At 36.5% G+C, this 22,378-nt stretch overlaps 2 protein-coding genes across 2 annotated transcripts; both read left to right on the plus strand.

Annotated features, from left to right (window-relative positions):
* Nucleotides 1-10,461: 10,461 nt before the first annotated feature.
* On the plus strand, nt 10,462-11,385 carry LOC308353170 (olfactory receptor 5AC1-like; the record flags this gene model as incomplete). The annotated part of the gene is made up of 1 exon (XM_080819930.1): nt 10,462-11,385. One exon carries the CDS (start codon nt 10,462-10,464, stop codon nt 11,383-11,385), a length of 924 nt encoding a protein of 307 aa, XP_080676056.1.
* Nucleotides 11,386-21,049: 9,664 nt separating this feature from the next.
* On the plus strand, nt 21,050-21,973 carry LOC308337297 (olfactory receptor 5AC1-like; the record flags this gene model as incomplete). Its single annotated transcript, XM_080795454.1, has 1 exon — nt 21,050-21,973. One exon carries the CDS (start codon nt 21,050-21,052, stop codon nt 21,971-21,973), a length of 924 nt encoding a protein of 307 aa, XP_080651580.1.
* Between the last annotated feature and the right edge of the window lie 405 nt (nt 21,974-22,378).

Here is a 22,378-nt window from a genome sequence, read left to right on the forward strand (position 1 = left end):
ATGGCTGAGTAATATTCCATTGTGTATATAGACCACATCTTCTTTATCCATTTGTCTGTTGAAGGGCATCTCAACTCCTTACACAGTTTGGCTATTGTGGACATTGCTGCTATGAACACTGGGGTGCATATGGCCCTTCTTTTCACTTTATCTGTATCTTCAGGGTAAATACCCAGTAGTGTAATTGCACGATCATAGGGTAGCTCTATTTTTAATTTTTTGAGGAACCTCCACACTGTTTTCCAAAGTGGCTGCACCAACTTGAAATCCCACCAACAGTGTGAGAGGATTCATAAGGGCACATTATTAACATCATCTGGCAAATGAGGACGTCAAAGCTTAGAAAGTTTGTTATTGATCAAAGTCATAGAGGCAAAGCCCAGTGAACCCAAATCTGTCTCTTTCCAAAGTCTATACTTTTAGTCAACGTTGCTACTCTTCTTCCCCATGTTTGGAAGTAGATATTCAAATTTCAGTGAATTTGTATCCATAGTGAATCTTGGTAACATCAAGCATAGTTTCAATTATTACAGTTAACTTTATGATATATTGCAAACCTGGCATGGGACATCTCCCTTCTTTATTTTTTTAGAAGAATTCTTAGGGCATTAAAAAATCTCTTCACTCTTACAGATGAATTAATTTTCTATTTCAACTATTTCTCTATGATTTTATTTAATATTTCATTAAATTTATAAATTAATTTAGAAAAATTAATGTCTTTTCTAGCCAAGTCTTTCTGTTTGATAAAATGATGAATTTTCACATAGTAAACACATTTTTATACCCCTCAGTAGTTTTTTCATTTCTACCAAATATATACAGGTCAGGCATATTTCTTACCAAGTTTAATCATATACATATATACACATGTATGTGTATATGTATATACATATATTTTTTTCCAAGAAATGTGTTGGAAAATTTTTTGTAGATTTGTGATAATTTGAAAAAACTCTCAGATGAACTTCATAGTCTGGAAATGTCAAAAAAATTTAAGAAAAAGATATGTTACAGATGCATAAAATATATGTGATACTAGCCTATTTTATCACTTACTACCATAAAATGTACAAAAATCTACTATAAAAAATTAAAGTTTATCCAAATCAACACTTAGAGACTGTACATGGAACGAATGGCAGTTGAGAGAAAGCAGCATTAAATCATAACTGCATGAAATTAACTGTAGTACATACTGCACTACTGTAATTTCATAGTCACCTTCTTTTGCTGTTGCAGTGAGCTCAAGTGTTGAGTACTTGCTTAAAACAACCTACCATGCTAATCTTTACATGAGCAATTGTTTTCTCTAGAATATTGCATATCGCAGTACAAACTGATCTCTTGGTTCTCATGTATTTTTCGTGTTTAGTGCAATCACCACAAACCTTGACTAACACTATGGGTACTTCCTATGAAGTACCAGTAGTGATGCTGTTAGTGCCCCAAAGAGGCAGAGAAGAATCATGACACTACAACACGACGTTGAATTGCTTAAAATGTACAGTAGATTGAGGTTTGCAGCTGTGATTGCCACCATTTAAAGCAGTGTAAGGACCATTGTCAGGAAAAAAAAAAAAAAAGAAGGAAAGAAAGAAAAAGTTTTTTTTTTTTTTTTGAGAGAGAGACTGAGAAAGAGTGAAAGGTGGGAGGGGCAGAGGGAAAGAGAGAATTCTAAGCAGGCTCCACACCTAGCATGAGGCTTGATGACCTGGGGTTTGATCTCATGACCCTGAGATCATGACCTGAGCTGAAATTGGTTGCTCAACTGACTGAGTCACTCAGGAGACCCCCAAAAGAAAATTCTTGAAATCATCAATACAGCTATGCCAGCAGACACAAAAAACTTGCATTTTTTTCCAAAATACCTTTTTTTTTATTTTATTTTATTTATTTTCAGTGTTCCAGAAATCATTCTTTATGCACCACACCCAGTGCTCCATGCAATACATGCCCTCCATAATACCCACCACCACACTCATCCAACCCCCACACCCCCAAACCCTCAGTTTCTTTTCTCAGAGTCCACAGTTTCTCATGTTTTTTCTCCCCCTCCAATTTCCCCCAACTCACTTCTCAGCTCCATCTCCCAATGTCCTCCGTGTTATTCCTTTTGCTCCACAAGAAAGTGAAACCATATGATAATTGACTCTCTCTGCTTGACTTATTTCTTCCAGTCCCATCCATGTTGCATACAAAAGTTGGGTATTCATTCTTTCTGATGGAGGCATAATACTGCATTGTATATATGGACCATATCTTCTTTATCCATTCTTCCATTGAAGGGCATCATGGTTCTTTCCACAGATTGACCACTGTGGCCATTGCTGCTGTGAACATTGGGGTACAGATGCCCCTTCTTTTCACTACATCAGTATCCTTGGGGTAAATACCAGTAGTGCAATTTCAGGGTCATAGAAAAGCTCTATTTTTAATTTCTTAAGGAATCTCCACACTGTTTTCCAAAGTGGCTGCACCAACGTGCATTCGAACAACAGTGTAAGAGGGTTCCCCTTTCTCCACATCCTCTCCAACACTTGCTGTTTACTCTTTTGTTATTTTGGTCATTCTCACTGGTGTAAGGTGGTATCTCAATGTGGTTTTGATTTGAATCTCCCTGATGGCTAGTGATGAGGAACATTTTTTCATGTGTCTGATAGCCTCTTATACATCATCTTTGGACAAGTCAAGTAATCTTTGACAAAACAGGAAAAATATACAGTGGAAGAAAGAGGGTCTCTTCAATGAATGGTGCTGGGAAAATTGGACAGCTATGTATAGAAGAATGAAACTTGACCGTCTCTTACACAGTACACAAATACAAACTCAAAATGGATAAAAGACCTACATGTGAGGCAGGAACCTGTCAAAATCCTAGAGGAGAACATAGGCAGTAACCTCTTTGACATCAGCCACAGCAACTTATTTCAAGATATGTCTTCAAAGACAAAGGAAACAAAAGCCAAAATGAACTTTTTGGACTTCATCAAGATCAAAAGCTTCTGCACAGCAAAGGAAACAGTCAACAAAACAAAGAGCCAAAATACCTTTTTATGTCATATTAAAAGTGCAGCTTTTATGTCGGTGCAGAAGTGCTATAAGAAAGGCATGCCTGTATACTCTAATTTGATTTCAGAAAAAACGAAGTCATATGACAACTTAAAGCAAAAGGAAGGTGAAAGATCTAAAGTTGGAGAATTTAATGCCAGCAAAAGATGGTTTGATAATTTTAGAAAGAGGTTTGGCTTAAAAGATGTCAGGATAACAGGAGAAGCAGCTCTGCCAACTAAAAGGCAGCAGATGAGTTCCCAGATGCCATTAAAAAAAATCATTGAGGAAAAAAGATATTTGCCTGAATAGGTTTTTAATGCAGATCAAAGTGTCCTATTCTGGAAACAAAATGCCACAGAGGATAAGGATATCTATTAGTAAGGAAGAGAAGTGAGCACTGTGATTTAAGGCAACAAAGGATGGGCCAAATCTACTGTTTTGCACAAATGCAGTTGGGTTTATGGTCAGGATTGCCCTTATCTATAAAGCTGCTAACTCCTGACTCTTGAAGGGAAAAGAGAAACACCAGCTTCCCGTCTTCTGGTTGTAGAAGAAAGCCTGGACAAAGAGAAGAGTTTTTCTGAATTGGTTCCATCCTTGCTTTGTTCCTGAAGGCAGAAAGTACCTTGCTAGTAAGGATTGCATTTAAAGTTCTTTTGATATGGACAATGCCCCTGGCCACCCGGAACTCCGTGAGTTCAACACCAAAGGCACTGAATTGTGTACTTGCTCCCAAACACAATGCTGCTTCTTCTTCTTCTTTTTTTGAAATTTCTTTTCAGCATAACAGAATTCATTGTTTTTGCACCACACCCAGTGCTCCATGCAATACGTGCCCTCCCTAATACCCACCACCTGACTCCCCCAACCTCCGACTGCCCCCTGCCCCCGCCGCCCCTTCAAAACCCTCAGATTGTTTTTCAGAGTCCATAGTCTCTCATGGTTCACCTCCCCTTCCAATTTCCCTCAACTCCCTTCTCCTCTCCATCTCCCTATGTCCTCCATGTTATTTGTTATGCTCCACAAATAAGTGAAACCATATGATAATTGACTCTCTCTGCTTGACTTATTTCCTTCAGCATAATCTCTTCCAGTCCCATCCATGTTGCTACAAAAGTTGGGTATTCATCCTTTCTGATGGAGGCTTAATACTGCATAGTGTATATGGACCACATCTTCCTTATCCATTCATCTGTTGAGGGGCATCTTGGTTCTTTCCACAGTTTGGCGACCGTGGCCATTGCTGCTATAAACATTGGGGTACAGATGGCCCTTCTTTTTACTACATCTGTATCTTTGGGGTAAATACCCACAAACACAATGCTTCTAACTCACCCTCTAGATCAGGGGTTCATAAAAACCTTTAAGGCTTGTTATACACAATAATCTATGGAAAGGATTATCAACAGTTTGGAAGAGAACCCCTAAAGAGAAAATATGATGAAAGTCTGGAACAATTATACCATGGAAGATGCCACCATTGTGATAGAAAAAGCCATGAAAGCTATCCAGCCCTAAACAATATCTGCTGGAAAAAACTTCAGCTATTTTGCACAACAGGATTTATAACAGAGCTAGCCAATGAAAATCATGAAAGAAATTCTGTGTATAGCAAAAAAAAAAAAAAAAAAAAAATGGTGGGTAAAGGGTCTCAAGATATGGCTCTTAGAGAAATTCAAGAGCTGATAGACACCATACCAGAGGAATTAATAGAAGACAACTTGATGGAGATGAGTGTTGCTGAATCAGCTCCAGATGATGAGGAAGAAGATACAGAAGAAACAATGCCAGAAAACAAACTAGACCCTCTGGCAGAAGGGTTCAAGTTACTCAAGACTGCTTTTGGCTTTAATGATCTGCACCCTTCCATGATATGGGGACTGAAAATAAAGCAACTGGTATAAGGAGGATTGATACTGGGTAGAAACACTTTTAGAGGAATGAAAAAGCAAAAAAATGAGAAAGAAATTACAAGGTATTATAAATTTTTTTCTATAACACAATGCTATTTTTTAATTAAAAAGCACAAATTTCAAAACCATATACACAAAGCAACCCTGTACAATTTGTAAAGACATATACAAATTTAAAAAGATAAACCAGACAACATCAGTGGGTGCCAGAGGGTGGACTAGGTAGGGAGGGAGTGGGGGGAATCACTATAAAGGGGAAAGTAAGGGAAATAAAATGAAAGAGACATTGCACAGCCCATTGATATCTTACTATACATTCTTTTTAGAGATCTGATGAGAGTGGGCCTGCCTCTCCTGCCACCTCCTCTACTTCCTCCACCTCTTCCACCTCTGTAACCTTGGGACAGCAAGACCAACCCCCTCTTCCTACTTCTCTTCAGCCTACTCAACATGAAGATGAGGATGAATACCTGTATGATCATCAACCTCTACTTCATGGATAGTAAATAATCATCATGCCAAACAGTTAAAAAACCCATTTTTTTATGTGTCTTTGTCTGAAAAGCTTAATAACTGTACAGCAAGAATTGTGTGAGATATTTTCCTGTCATCATCATCATCTATGTACTCATCCTGTAGAACATCATGTGCAAGTCCTGTGTGGAAGAAGACAGCTTATCCTTACATAGGAATAAGGTAAGTGATATTTAATATAAAATTAATAACTTGTTAGTTTTATAGCTTTGCTTTCAAAGAATTACATTATCATATAATATGTCTCTTTCTCTTTCATAATTTTTTTTTTCAACATTTCCTTAGCAATTCGGGGTCTCTTCTAGTTCCATACAAATTTTAGGATTGTTTGTTTCAGCTCTTTGAAAAATGCCGGTGAGATTTCCATCAGGATGGCATTGAAAGTATAGATTGCTCTAGGCAGTATAGACATTTTAACAATGTTTATCCTTTCAATCCAGTTAGAATAGCCAAAATTAGCAAGACAGTAAACAACAAGTGTTGGATAGGATGTGGAGAAAGGGGAACCCTCATACACTGTTGGTGGGAATGCAAGTTGGTGCAGCCACTTTAGAAAACAGTGTGGCAATTCCTTAAGAAATTAAAAATAGAGCTATCCTGTGACCCTGCAATTGTACTATTGGGTATTTACCCTAAAGATACAGACATAGTGAAAAGAAGGGCCATTTGTACACCAATGTTCATAGCAGCAATGGCCACAGTCACCAAATTGTGGAAAGAGCCAAGATGTCCTTCAACAGAAGAATGGATAAAGAAGATATGGCCCATATATACAATGGAATATTATGCCTCCATCAGAAAGGATGAATACCCAACTTTTGTATCAACATGGCTGGGACTGGAAGAGATTATGCTGAGTGAAATAAGTCAAGCAGAGAGAGTCAATTATCATATGGTTTCACTTATTTGTGGAGCATAACAAATAACATGGAGGACATAGGGAGATGGAGAGGAGAAGGGAGTTGGAGGAAATCGGAGGGGGAGAGAAAGCATGAGAGACTGTGCACTCTGAGAAACAAACAAGAGTTTTGGAGGGGAGGGGGGTGAGGGGTTAGGTGAGCCTCGTGGTGGGTATTAAGGAGGGCACATATTGCATGGAGCACTGGGTGTGGTGCATAAACAATGAATCTTGGAACACTGAAATAAATAAAATAAAATTTGAATAAATAAATAAATAAATGAATTTAAAAAGAAAGAGTCTAGAGTAATGACATAGAAGACTATAAATGGGGGCACCTGGGTGGCTTAGTTGGTTAAGCATCTGCCTTTGGCTCAGGTCATGATTCTAGGGTCCTGGGATCAAGGCCTAGGTTGGGCTCCCTGATCAGTGAGGAATCTTTTATCCCTCTCCTTCTGTCTCTCCTCCAGCTTGTGTGCTCTCTCTCTGTCATGCATGTGTATGCTCACTGTCTCTCTCAAATAAGTAAATAAATAAAGTTAAGAAAATAAAATTATAAATGGTGTATTATTAAGTTAAACATAGTTTATGAAAAACCATGTATAGCAGAGCCATTATTTTATTTTAAAATGTTCAAATAAAATTATGTATCTCTCTATCTATAAATATAATATATACATATAAATATTAACTACATGCATGGGTAAATGATAGGAGAAAAATACACCAAAAAGTTAACTGTATCCATCAGTGTTTAGTGACATTACAACAGGTTGGTTTCTTTGTGCTTTTCCACATTTTAATTTTTTGCTCCAATTAATCTGATTTTGTTTGCAGAAGAAACAAGCTATAAAAATAATAGTTAAAAAAAAGTACTTTAAAAATGATTTGTTGACTAGACTATAATGCCCAGTAGGCTGACTTCATTCTACAGGGAATCTTTTGGTGGCATTGAGGGAATTTCAATATTCTCTTTGCAAACAGGTTTGAAGATGGTAAGAAATAAATGTCTTTCCTTCCAAACTGCATTTTTCAAAGAAAACTAACATGAGACAATTAGCTGTCTTTAACGTCTTTCTTCTTGTATCTTATTTCTTCATGAAAATTTATTTCTTATGACATCTCTGCATCTTCTTATAAAAATTGGGTGAGAATACAGTGCTTTATTTTATTGTCATTATTCTTTCCACCAAAAATGACAGAACATATCATTTCAATACCAAGAGTTTCTCATGAGCTGTCAAAATATCGGAAAAGTTTTTTGAGATGTTTTATCTATCAAATGGAACAGAAAGGAATCCTAACTGAACAGCTAAATAAAAATTATGTTTGATTACTTTAACCCCTTGTGGCTACGAGACTATATAATTGTAGAATGAGGGTTCAAACTGTTATAGCATCTGTGTGCTTCACCACCATGCTATGTTACCTACTGAATAACAAGAGAAATTAGAATCTCACAGACTGTGAGCAGAAATGCACCTCAGAAAATCTAGTGCTTTACAGAAGAGAACCTTAAAATGAAGGTCATAAAATGGTTTAGACACCTCACTTAGTAATTTAGAGGCAGAATTGAGACTCCAGCTTTTGAAACATTATTACATTTCTGTTAACATTTTCTTTGCCAGGACAATGAATTATAGAATAAATCTAATAATTTGCCTTTGAAAGTAAAATTCATTCTTTCACTTTATTATGGAAACCTCATAGAAGTAGGGAAATTTTCAAATAGATAAGAATTAGAGAGTTATAGACTTTTAAAGAGAGTCTATGCTTTCCCCTTCAGTTTGGCTCTTTTTTACATAGTTCTTGTCAGGAAATCTGCAGAAAAGAATTCACTGTATTTGCCAAGAGCCACACCTTACTGTTGTATTCTTAGAAGAGTGTGAATAAGGATAATCTGGTACTTGCAGTGACTTGACAGCAAACATGCTTATTCGATGATTACTGACAATGTGATCAGACTCTCTGCTGGTGTTTCTTTGTGTCTAAAATCAATCCCAAATTTTCTTTTTTTCCACTGGAGATGAAGAACTCTGTTCCTCAATATAGCCTTCTTTTTAAAGAGAAAAACTCCAGGTGCCTTTTTATAGAAAATACCCCAATTCTTCTCTATATTTTTACTGTTCAAGGATTATTTTCATCAGAACTGAATTTTTCAAATACTGTTATTCTTTCTTTTGAATTACCAAATGGGAGGTTTGATATATTTTAGGCCAGCACATACAGGGAGGGAATCTTCAGCTATGTGGAATTGGTGTAGAAGTGAACATATGTGTTGGAATGACACCCACTTGGATGATCTTGTCATCAAAGCCTGGAAACTGTGAATCCAAGACTGGTAAATAGTCCCTTGAATGGTTATATATTTAGATCAGCTGTTTGTAAATGGGTAGACCTTGCTTTAGATACTAAAGGAGGCCATAAAACATTTTATGTTCAGACTTGTACATAATTTGTCATTGATGAAATACATTGTGATGATGAGGACTGAGTTTTTTTCTCTTGGGTCTCCACAGGACCCAGCCTTCTCACTTGCTTCCCAGGCTATAAACCTCATGGATCCATTTGTAGTTAGGGGCTGTTATCTGCCTTGACTGTCTTTCTGTTAGTCATTGCCTATTACTGTGGTTCATCTTTTCTCATTTGATTTAAGCTTTAAACAGATTTTATAATTTTTACTACTTACATTAAATCCACCTTTTCAACACACTGGTTATTTTTTCAACTGTGGTTCCATTTGTAATGTTTCATTCACCCTGACTTTGATAGTCCCACTTGCAATCTCAGAAAGAGCAGGAAAAAAAATCCTATTAATCATTTTAGAATTATGAGCCTCTAAAAAAAAGAATTATGAGCCTGTAAAATCTTAAAAACATTTTTGGTTAACCACATGATAATTGTATACATGGGCATGTTTAATGGGAGCTCTCAGATCCATTCCAAATGTGCAAATAATCTGGCTAGTGTTTTTGTTTCTTCTCTAGTCTTGAAAGAGTGGTTATTTTAGTTTCTCAAGTATGACACCAGAATTAGAAGATCTATGTGTGATGGAGCTAAGAATGATAATGCAGGAGGCACTAAATAAATATTTGTTAACTGAATGAATGATTATGTTCACATATGACAATTTATTGGGAAAATTAAAGATTCTATTAGAAATTTGAAGTGATTTTGAAGAATGTAAAGTCAAAAGGGTCTTTTAGGAATCTGAGGAGAATTTGTTGAATATAGACTCAAATAACATAATGGTAATAGACGGAAAATAGCTGAAATGGGATTTTAAGTTACTCTCATTATTCTATACAGTAATGTCTTAGAGAGAGAGAATGATATATATCAATACCAAATATATAGTCCAGTTTTTGTTCAATAGAAAAGATATGAAAGAGTGCCTGAAAAATGGTGAAAATACATTTGAACCTGAACCAGTGTCTCTTCAAGTATTTTACACACACACACATAGACACACATAAATTAGTATATACACACATTTAAAAAGTCTTTTTAATGAATTTTACTTCCTGAAACTACCTATATTTAACATCATTAGTGTGTTTTAAAAAAGAGTAACTCTAAACTTTAGTATTTGTTGAGTAAGGGCCATCAGATAGAGGGATATGATATTGACACATAATACAAGTTTTCCTGATCCTTGATTAAGTTCTTCCTTTACCTGGATAGGACTGGAGGAGATTGTGCTGAGTGAAATAAGTCAAGAGGACAGAGTCAATTATCATATGGTTTCACTTACTTGTGGAGCATAAGGAATAGCATGGAGGAAATTAGGAGAAGGAATGGAAAAGTAAATTGGTGGAAATTGGAGAGGGAGATAAACCATGAGAGACTGTGGACTCTGAGAAACAAACTAAGGGTTTTGGAGGGGAGGGGTTTGGGGGATTGGGTGAGCCTGGTGATGGGTATTAAGGAGGGCATGTATTGCATGGAGCACTGGCTGTGGTACATAAACAATGAATCTTGGAACACTGAAAAAATAAAAGAAAATAAAAAAAAGTTTTTCCTTTACATATTCTCTCCTGGTAGTGATCAGTCTGAGTGCATATGATGGAGGAAAACAAGACGCAGGTGACCGGGTTTGTTCTCACAGGACTTACAGATCTTCCAGGGCTGCAGGCCCCCCTGTTCCTGGTGTTCTTGGTCATCTACCTCACCACCATGGTGGGCAACCTCGGACTGATTATTCTCATCTGGAAGCATCCCTATCTTCACACACCCATGTACTTACTCCTTGGCAGTTTGGCCTTTGCAGATGCTTGTTCCTCGTCCTCTGTGACTCCCAGGATGCTTGTCAACATCTTAGACAAAAGTCAGATGATATCCTTCTTTGAGTGCCTGGCCCAATATTATTTTTTTGGTTCCAGTGCCACCACGGAATGTTTCCTCCTGGTAGTGATGGCCTATGACCGCTACGTAGCCATATGCAACCCCTTACTTTATCCAGTGGTGATGTCCAACAGATTCTGTACTTGGTTGATAAGTTTGTCTTATGTAATTGGTTTTCTGCATCCCACAATTCATGTAGGGTTATTATTTAGATTAACCTTTTGCAGGTCCAATATAATACCTCATTTCTACTGTGAAATTTTGCTGCTATACACAATTTCTTGCACTGACCCATCTATTAATGCACTGGTGGTTTTCATTTTTGCTGCTTTTATACAAGCTTTTACTTTTATGACCATCATAGTGTCTTATACCTGTGTCCTCTTTGCCATCCTGAAAAAGATGTCCAAAAAGGGCAGGAGTAAAGCCTTCTCCACGTGCAGCGCCCACCTGCTCTCTGTTTCCTTGTTCTATGGCACTCTCTTCTTCATGTATGTGCGTCCTGGGTCCGGCCCAGATCAATATCAGGATAAAATGTATTCACTGTTCTACACGATTATCATCCCTCTGCTCAACCCCTTTATTTATAGCCTAAGAAATAAGGAAGTTTTGGGGGCACTGAGAAAAATTATAAAGAAATAAATATTTCTCAGGAAAACTTTCATTATTCCTTAGATTTTACTCTGTTATAAAGCATGGGTCCTTGGGTTTAGCACATAGTAGGGCCTTGATATACTTGTTTAATGAATGAATAAAAAATTCAGAGTAGATAGACTTGTTTTTATGCTAAGTTCTTGTGATCATCAAAATAATTAATGAGCATGGGAAAGATAGGTTCCATTTACTTTGTGCTCTTGTTGTTTATAATCCATCCTCAAGGATAAAAATGAAACAGAATATCCAAATTATTGTATCTTTGTAACTTTAATGAGCTTTGTGTTTCCAGATACACACATTTTAAAACTTTTTGAATTTATATTCTTTTTTTTTTATTTGAGAGGGAGAAAGAACATGAGTGGGGAGACAGGCAGAGCAAGAGGAGAGATGACTCTTTGCTGAGCATGGGGTTCAAAGCAGGGCTTAATACCATGATGCTGGGATCATGAACTGAGAAAAGATCAAGAGTTGGACACCAAGCCAACTGAGCTACCCAGGTGGCCCTGAACTTATATTCTTTTATAGGAAGAATTAGCTTGTGTAAATCCTCTGTTTAGAAACTACTCATACCCTCCTAGATAATTCTTGAACAAGTAATTTTCAAGAGTTTGTAGATACAAATATCTTTGATAGATGTTTATAATGATGCAAACACTATATATGCCAAAGTAATATTGTTAGACTAAATATGACAACATATATTCCTCATTTAATATGAATATATCTAGGAGGTTTATAAGTAATTTTGAAAATTAACTTATATTTGCATTGTATTCATTAAAAGATACAACACTTTAGCAATTAAATACTTAAAATAATTACTTTCTGCAATATAATGAATAATTCTGAGCTCTTTAAAAATTTCTACTTTTTAATTTATTGAATAATCTCACCAGGCACCTTCTTTCCAGCACAAATATACCAGTTGAATACATTCCTCCCCACCCCTCCTGCCCCCGGAATTGACAACAACAGGTGTGCTTGATCATCTCATAATTATGTAACTTAAATCAATTTTTTTTCCTTACAAAAGTCTTTTGTGTTTTCTGTCTGGCTCTCTGACTTTATTACATATAGACTTGTGAATATTGTAGTGAAAAATAAGAAAAGATATCCCCATATTCATGACACATCCCTATTATTTTGATTTGAGGATAGACACAATTTGTTGTGTCATGGAACAGCAAAGCCTGCGGTGGGGCTGACTGGCTTCAGCACTGTGTGTTTGGGGCTCAGTTTCCTCAGACTCTGCTCTTCTCACTGCATCCAAACCCTGCTTCTGCTGTGTGGGCTCATTCGAACAATGTTGCTCTCTGTGAGTGCCAAGTCTCTGTTAACTTTCTGTCATCACCTCGTTACACTCCAGAGCAGTGGCAAAATTTTCTCTTTTTCTCCCTTTATGTGCGATGCAGACTCTTTTAGGTATTGGCTGTGTATAATTGTTATCTGTCTATATATGTCAGTATATGTCAATGTCTTCTTTATTTTTTCAAACAACACTGTTACTAAGGTGGGGTGTAATCCAGTAGCAAATTGTTGCATTCCCTATGTTTTTGTCAGCACAGGTGATATACAGCTGAAATGCCATCTTCACAGTTACCCTGGAGAAACAACCACAGAAGTTCCATAGTCCTTGGGGATAAATTTCTTGCAAATATTAAACCATGCAATTTAAATATCCCATTTTAGGGACACTTGGGTGGCTCAGTCGGTTAAGCAACTGCCTTCAGCTTGGGTCATGATCCCAGGGTCCTGGGATTGAGTCCCACAGCAGGCTCCCTGCCCCGCAGGGAGCCTGCTTCTCCCTCTCCCTTTGCTGTTCCCCCTGCTTGTGCTTGCTCTCTCTGACAAATAAATAAATAGAGTCTTTAAAATAAATACATAAAGATCCCATTTTATGTTTCTTTTCATGGTATTTAAGGTTGGAAAAAGCTAGTTCTTGACTTTTTAGGGATTCTTTAAGTGGAAACTTTCTAAATTTATTTATTTCCTTCTTTTCACTAGGGATATACCAGGTTTGGTGAACTCACCTCTTCTTGTTTTTTTCTATGATTAGAGGATCTTATACTTGCTACCCTGTTACAAGGATGACATATCCTAAAAGGGGACAAGTATACCTCTTTTGGCCCTGGGAGGTTATGAAGGAGACAGAGGATGGCAACAATAGAGGAGGAATGAGACATGTCGTTTTTAATTTCCCCCTCTAGAGAGGACTGGTATTTGGAAGGCAGGGAGGCAAATTAATAGTATGAGGTATTGTGTTCTCTATTGCTGTTAACAAATAACCATGAATAGTGGCTTTAAAAATACATACACTTATTATATTAGTTCCATAGTGCAGAAGTCCGACATGAATTTCACTAGACTAAAATCAAAGTGTTAGCAGGGTGAATTCCTTTCTGGAAGGTTTGGGTAAGACTTTATTTCTTCCTCTTTGCCAACTTTGAGAATTTGTCTACATCATTTGGCTCATGCGCCCCTTCTTGCAGCTTCAAAGCCAACAGGGCTGCATCTCTTGGTGCCTGCCTTTTGTTGTCACAGTTTCCTTAGACCCTGATTCTTCCCCCTCCCTCTTCCACTTTAAGGACCCTTGTGATTACATTAGACCTTTCCAGATAATTCAGGAAAATCTCTTTATTTCAAGGTCAGCTGATAAGCAACTGTCATTCTATCTATGGCCTTCATTCTTCCTTTTTTTTTTTTTAAAGATTTTATTTATTTATTTGACGCAGAGAGAGAGAGAGAGAGAGAGAAAGATCACAAGTAGGCAGAGAGGCAGGCAGAGAGAGAGAGGGAAGCAGGCTCCGCGCTGAGCAGAGAGCCTGATGCAGGGCCTGACCCCAGGACCCTGAGATCATGACCCAAGCTGAAGGCAGAGGCCTAACCCACTGAACCACACAGGCGCCCCCATTCTTCCTTTTCATGCAACCTAACATATTTTCAGGTTCATGTCATTGATGGCCGTTATTTTGCCTATCATAAGTAGCCTCAGAAGAGAAGAACTTTTGCCTAGATTCCCATTTCAGACACTGGAAAAAAAAAAAAAACTATTTCTCACTGTGTTCCTTCCATATTTGGCTACATCACAATGAACTTTGTCCTGCAGAGTGTGCAGGCAGGGCAGACTTGATGTTTAGTTTTGGAGGATGCTTCCCATTACTGCATCGCATGGCCAACACCTGGAAATTCCTGCAGTGTCTGAGAGTGGCTGAGAGACTTACTCCTCAAAAGTGAGTTAGAGGATGGGCTGGGGCATGTAGAGAGAGGGTATAAAAGAGGGGCCAAGGGGTTACCAGACCAAAGAAAGCCGGGAAAGGCAGAAAGCCTTTCAGGATAGCCAAGCCCTATTCCATTTAAGGGACCAGATCACAAGTTCCAACAGACTTTGGCGCAAAAGTTGAAAACACGAACAGTCCATAAGAGTGTGAAGATATTAATAGGACAAAATATTTTAGGGACTGTCTTTCTACTTCCAACATTTCACATGTTACTTCCCCATGCCCATATTTTCAAATACCATCTCAGAGACAAAGATGGAAAAGATTTAAATTAGTTTCTTTTCTGCCATGTAGAATACAGTGGATATTGCTGTACCTATTCCATGGATTGCTCAACAAATCATTGACTAGAATCATAGACCTAGGTCATCTCCAGGTTGAAGACATCACCTCATGACAAAGAATGGGAGGTAGCAAGACAAGGGACAAGGAATTAAATCCCCTTCTTGGACTCTGAATTTTTGAGACTCAGTTTTTCCTGAGAACAGACCAATTCCAACAGTGAATACTCAGTTCGGAGAGGTAGCCTGGGATATATTTGTGAAGACCAGATGTGGGAGGACATGACCAGAGTCTCTAGTCAAGTCTGAAAAAGAACCTGAAGCTTGTCAGGCAGCAGCCAAAGCCAGTGTGGGAAATCCTGTGAAATTAGCAAGTGAAGTCATACTAGTCTTCCAACAATCATCTCATCCAGTACCTGTTTTCACTCAAGTCAGACAGGTAAGGCAGAGATGGGGCTACAAATTGGGAGTAGGAATGAGCAATGTAGGAGAGGAGAACTCACAGAGAAATTGGGGTTGGGGTGACATTCTACACTTTCTGACACCTTATCAGAGACAACTGCCAAATATCCAGATATTTCAGACCCACACTACATCTATGCTTACACAAGGGTAGCCTTGCTGGCCACATAGTGAGATCCCTGGAATAGAGACAGGCTAAACACTGGGGTTGGGGACAGCTTCTGAACATCAATATCCAGTTTAACTTAGCAAAATGTTGTTAATCTGTAACATAGTCAGAAAATCAGATTAAGGACAGAGGTCTTCTTGTGGTGGATAGATCCCTCAAAAAGAGTAAGTCTTTTGAGTGGCCTTGAGTTTACTAAGAAGAGAATGTAATGGATTAAGAGGACAGAAGGAATATTTATTTGGGGGACATCTTGTAGAGCACAGGCTGGTTTATTTATATTGACGATATTATGTTGATAAAGACTGGATATTGTGCAAGGTTCATGTTCTCCAGAGAATGACAGATAAATCCTACAAAGATTGCATATTGTCAATGTGTAATTATAACATGTGCCAAAATACTAAAAAATTTCTTGGTTTCCAGACACAGAACAGCTACACCTGGATTTGATGGAGAGACCAGAGTATCAACTGGAGATCCTAGCTTTTTCTTGGATTACAGGCTAGATGGGAATTGGATTTGACTCCCTTGGGAAGATGTTGAAAGTATTGTCTACAGGGGAAGGAGGGTAAAACAGGTAAATGAGAATCAGAAACTATAGTCAAATCAGGAGAAGAAACTGTTAGGTGACCTCCAAATCTATATTCTTTTCATCCTAGACACACAGACCCCCTTTTCAGTTAACTGTAGTGATATGATTGAGTTTAGGATTGAAAGTGATGTATATCACTTACATTTCTGGGTCACGAGAACCTCACATTTGGAATCCCCTATGAAATTTCCCTTTTTAGCTTGATTCAAATGAAAACACAAACCCTGAAGGAAATCATGTGTGGAAAATGCTTGAGTGACAAGTTGGAAAGAGTTTGCTACTCTGAATCATCAAATGGAAGGAACAGCTGTTCAGTTAAGAACATGTACTTCATACTTACATAAAGGAGAACTAAACTTCTATTATGTCGATTATGTCAATCCAGTAAAATATTGGCTATTATTTGTGAATTCAATTAGTGTTAATATTAATAATATATACATGTAATACAAAAAACCTTCTTCAACTGTGTACAGTTAATTACTGGGTCTATTTCTCAGAAATATCCAGAAATGGATATTTAGGATTACCAATTTTAGTTGTTATTCTATGTGGAATGAGAAGTTATTTATACATGTCGAGTGGGGAGAGTGTGTAGGGGATGATGGTGAAATGGTGCGCATTTTATAAAAATCAGTCTGGCATCAGTGTGGAAAATGGAAAATGAAGTGGATGACTGTGTGAGCAGATACAGATAGTGTTGCTAGGAATTTATTTAGTAGGTCCAGGCAGTAGATGAATGCATTATGGATTTTAGGATTAACTGTACAAATAGTTGGACTTAAGACATCTTTGGTACATAACATCTAGAGGAAGTAGTCAAAAAAATGGAATTGAGGAAGAAGTTAGTTTCATGAATAAGTTCCTGATTTATGGTGTGTGCATAAATACTTGTTTGCAGACCCTATTCCCTGAGACAGGGAACATTGGAAGAATACCAGGTTTGGGGATGGAATGGAGGAAGATCTTAATTTCAGATTTGGATATGTTAATTCTAATGTACCTTTGGGATTTCCAAGTGGACAAGAATGTATTTGGGTAGTGGGACCATTAAAAGAGACAAGAGGAAGGAAAACAAGCTTATTCTAAACTCTATTCGGTGACATTTTATAAACATGCCCCTATGGTAAACCCTGAGGACAGAATGTACAGTTTTAATTGTTATAACTATTGGTGTGTAGATGATTTGAGGATTAGCTCACAAGGCCCAGTAGAACAACTTTGACTTCCATCCTATTGGGAATCCTTCTGAAGCATTAAGGGAATTTCAGAATTTTTTAAAGAATAGATTTGCAGATAGCAGGAAGAAATGCTATCTATCTCCAGTTTGGAGTTTCTAAGGAAAATCAATGCACAAATAATACTGCTTCATTTCTGTACCTTTCACGTTACTTCAAGAAAACATTTCCAATTTCCCATGATTTACAGGAAGTGGGTGAGAGAGCAGAGATTTTCATAATTTTCGTTTATATAGTGTTGCAATTTGTCTGTATGATAACAAACACCTAAGTAAGAAATTAACATCCTGGAAAGGACTTTTTTCTTTTTAAATGAGCAACCAAAATCTAGATAGACAGAAGCAAATGTCTGTCTGAATATGTATATTTTAGTTAGAATTTTTACTCTATAGGTAACACATTTTGGAGGGAGTTTTTATTTTTCATTTTTTGTTTTATTTTATTTTTTTAAAGATTTTATTTATTTATTTGACAGAGAGAGAGAGAGAGAGAAAGAGATCACAAGTAGGCAGAGAGGCAGGCAGAGAGAGAGGGGGAAGCAGGCTCCCTGCTGAGCAGAGAGCCTGATGTGGGTCTTGATCGCAGGACCCTGAGACCATGACCTGAGCTGAAAGCAGAGGCTTAACCCACGGAGTCACCCAGGCAACCCTGGAGGGAGTTTTTAAATAATAAACTTTGGTTAACAGAAGAAAGAAAAATAGACAAATTCAATAATTGTGGTAAGAAAAATTCAGAGTTCATTTCATAAGGTGAAGTTTGCTTAATTGAGATATAAGCTAAGCAGCTCAAATCTAACTTATTTGTAACTTTTTCAGACTGGGAACTTCTGGCCCAAGGTTTGTTGCTGAGTACAACACAAATTCTTTAATTTCATGAAATCATGAGAATATAGGCTAAAGTTACTGGTGGTAACTTCAAAATTGCTCCTTGTCTCATTTATCACATAACTTGAGAAAAAAATTTCACAGAGATTACTAATTGGCCAAGTTACATGCTGTAGGAACTAAAACTAGGAAAATCAACATTTGGTTATTTGAGACTATAAAATTGGACCAGTTTATGCAGAGCAAAAATCTCCTATGTTCTAAATTTTCAATTAATATTTTGTCTGTGTTGTATATATTGGGGTTCCTGGTGGGTATACATTCAAAAGTAAAAATTCTAAAGCTCAAAAAAAATTCTAAAGCTCATAAATTCTTCCTTTATTTTTAGTGGGGGTAGAATAATATCTCACAGCCTTCTCTTACGCTGATCACTGATTCATTGAAAAAGAGCCTTTGTTCCTATTTCTACATTAAACAAACTCAATTTTTCAAATATATTCTAATGGTAAAAATTTTTTTGTGTGTTCTATCAGTACTGAGAGATATGACTATAAAATTATAAAAATGTTTTTCTCATCCCAGGAAATACCATAACAATCTGTATATCTGAATGTTTTCCTTTTTCTTTTTATGGTAATATAAAAGAAACTGTATTCACTGGAAAACTCCTTTTTAGACTTCTTTCAGAGACTATTTATAAATCATGAAAAAAAATCAATGTCATTACTTCATACAAACACCACGCGTTAAATTCACAACAGTGACTAAAAAGTAAGTATGGAGAAATAAGATTAATAAAAAAATTATTAAAATTGAAAAAAAAACCCTCTAAAAACTCTTGTTCTATTTGAATCCTTATTTTATACAATTACAGGTAATTTTGGGGTATTAAAAAATTGTATCTACACTTAATGGTTAAAAGTTGTCTCCCATTGACAATTTCCAAAAGAAAATGTTAATTTCTCTGAAGACTATTTCTGTCCTTAACTGATATATACATGCAAAAATTAACAGATGATTGCATCCTAATTTTATAATGCACTTTTCAGTGAAAAATCTTGAAAAAGAAAACAATAGGATTTCATCATTCTTGTTTCTTTCCCCCATTATTAACATGTTGGAGACTCTTTTGCACATCTCTTTATGTATGTATAAAGGCCTACATAGACATACACACAAATAAATCAATTACATAATTTTATGTGAAAGAGATCATAATATATATGCTGCTGTTCTCATAGAACTTTTATTTTGACTTTTCTCTTTTCCTCTTCTCCTTTTCCTTCATTTCTACCTCTACTTCTATTCTAGAAAGCCCAATGCTATCAACTTAATTTCTAATATCCACATTTTTTCCAGGTAGAAGATTTAAAAATGCATTGCTCATCTTACAATAATGAAATCTTATTTACACTTCTCTGTATCATATTCTTCTCAGGTAAAAATACATCGTGAAAATTCCCAGTTCAAGTGGAATGACTCCTTTTTCATGGTTGAATTGTATTACAAAACATAAGTGTACATAAATATGATTTATTTAGCCATCTCACTGTGGATGCGTCTGGTCTTTGCCACCTTGAAAAATAATGCATTGGATATTCTTTGTATATCTGTCTTTATATAGTTGTGCTTTTATTTCTAGGGTATATGTAAGGCAAAATGGTAAGTCAAAGGGTATATGTATTTATTAACAATTTAAATGGTATCATATAAAATTGCTTTTTCTAGAAGACTGTTGCAATTCATAGATCCACAATTAACATGAAAGGAGCACTTTTCGCACCTCAGTCAGCAGTATCTATTCACTTTAATTTCTGCTAATCTGATATGTGAGAAAGGAAGTATCTGTGCATGTGTTTGTGTGTGCATGCCTGCACTTGCACATGTGTGTTTATGTGTGACACATAGAAAACTAGCATATTTTCACTTTATTTGTTGGCCATTCATCTGTAAACTTGCTTGTTCATATCCTTTATTAATTCTTCTTTTAGATTGTTTGCCTTTTTCTTATCTATTTTTATGTTATTCTTATATTACATATTATGTTATTTATAAATCTGTATCTTTCATATACACTGTAAAATGTATTTCCCAACCTATTATATGCCCTCTGACTCTGTCCAATACTCTTTTCTGGATAAGAATTTCTCTAATCACTATGTTATATTGTTGTCTCCCAAATTTCTTAGAAAATATCTATGCTGTGAGTTAGGAGCCTAACCTTGTTCATATCCAGACAGATAGCCAAGAATGGCAGCACAATCCGTTAAATCCATCATCTTTCTCCTACTGAACTGAAACATTGTATTGTCTTATGCCACACTTCTGTATATAATGGAATCTATTTCTGAGCTGGCTGCCTATTATTGCATTGACCCTCTTGTGTATTCTTATTCCACTATCTTAATGTTCTGATTATTATATCTTTATGTTGTAGTTCAGTAGAAATTAAGGTACTCTTGACTGTTCTTAACTATTTACATTTTTCTTGGGTAGAATGGGAAATTTCTTTCTTTCATATAATGTTTAGATGAGCATATACAGTTCTTAAAACCTCTGTTGGATTAAGAAGGATTTGTATTTAATTTACTTGTTACTTTAGGTGAATTATCATTTAAAACTTTTTATTATGTAAATTTTGAATGTATATTAAAGGACACATATAAAGGTAAAAATTTAAAAATTGGTAATCATATGAGAAGCACATTTTACATCAGTTACACAAAAAATACACGGTTTTTATGATTATTTTGTGACTGTTTCAACAATATTTTTCTTTTACTTTACCATCAGGACAGGTTGGATATGGCAGAAGAAAATAAGACACTCGTGGCTGAGTTTGTTCTCACAGGACTTACAGATCTTCAAGGGCTGCAGGTCCCCCTATTCCTGGTGTTCTTGGTCATCTATCTCACCACCATGGTTGGCAACCTTGGACTGATTTTTCTCATCTGGAAGCATCGCCATCTTCACACCCCCATGTACTTATTCCTCAGCAGTTTAGCCTTTGCAGATGCTTGTACTTCATCCTCTGTAACTCCCAGGATGCTTACACATTTTTTATCCAAGAATCATGTGATATCACTTTTTGACTGTATGGCTCAATTTTATATTTTTGGTTCTAGTGCCACCACAGAGTGTTTTCTGCTGGTAGTAATGGCTTATGACCGCTACATAGCCATATGCAACCCTTTGCTTTATCCAGTCTTAATGTCCAGGAACCTCTGTACTCAGTTCATTGGTGTTTCATATTTCATGGGTTTTCTACATTCAGCAATTCATGTGGGTTTGTTATTTAGATTAACTTTCTGCAGGTCCAATGAAATACATTATTTCTACTGCGAAATTTTACAACTTTTCAAAATTTCTTGCACTGATCCTACAGTAAATACACTTCTGGTTTTAATCTTTTCGGCCTTTATACAAGTCTTTACTTTTATGACCATCATGGTTTCTTATATCCGTATCCTCTTTGCCATCATGAAAAAGAAGTCTGAAAAGGGCAGGAGCAAAGCCTTCTCCACATGCAGTGCCCACCTGCTCTCTGTTTCGTTGTTCTATGGCACTCTCTTCTTCATGTATGTGCGTCCTGGTTCTGACCACACTGATGATCATGACAAAATGTATTCTTTATTTTACACAATAATAATTCCTCTGCTAAATCCTTTTATTTACAGCTTGAGGAACAAAGAAGTTATAGGTGCCTTGAGAAGAATAATGAAGAAATAAATAGTTTCCAATTTTCAAAATGTTTCTTTTTTATCATCTGCTGAAAAAACACCCCAAGTCCTATAGATAAGCCATGACTGCCATTCCACCAGAAGGCTAATGGTGAGAGGAGTTAATAAAGTGTGTGTGAAGCATCCCAGCTTCCCAATAAGCTTTCTTGGAATGGGTCCAGTGAAAGTTTGGGAACATTACCGCTAGAACTTGCTTAATTAGAAATATTGTGCTTTATTTTTATCTGAAGCATTTAGCTTTTGCAAATTAGTTATTTTCTAGGACTTTCCAAAATTCCAGATAGATACAATTATGGAGAGAAATAGCTATAATAGAGGCTGGCATATAGAGTTAGTCTTTTAGTTCATGAATGAGCCTAGCCCATTGCTCTGGACTTGCAAATCAATAAGGCTT

The sequence above is a fragment of the Martes martes genome (assembly GCF_963455335.1).
Source record: "Martes martes genome assembly, chromosome: 1".
NCBI classification, from domain to species: Eukaryota; Metazoa; Chordata; class Mammalia; order Carnivora; family Mustelidae; genus Martes; species Martes martes.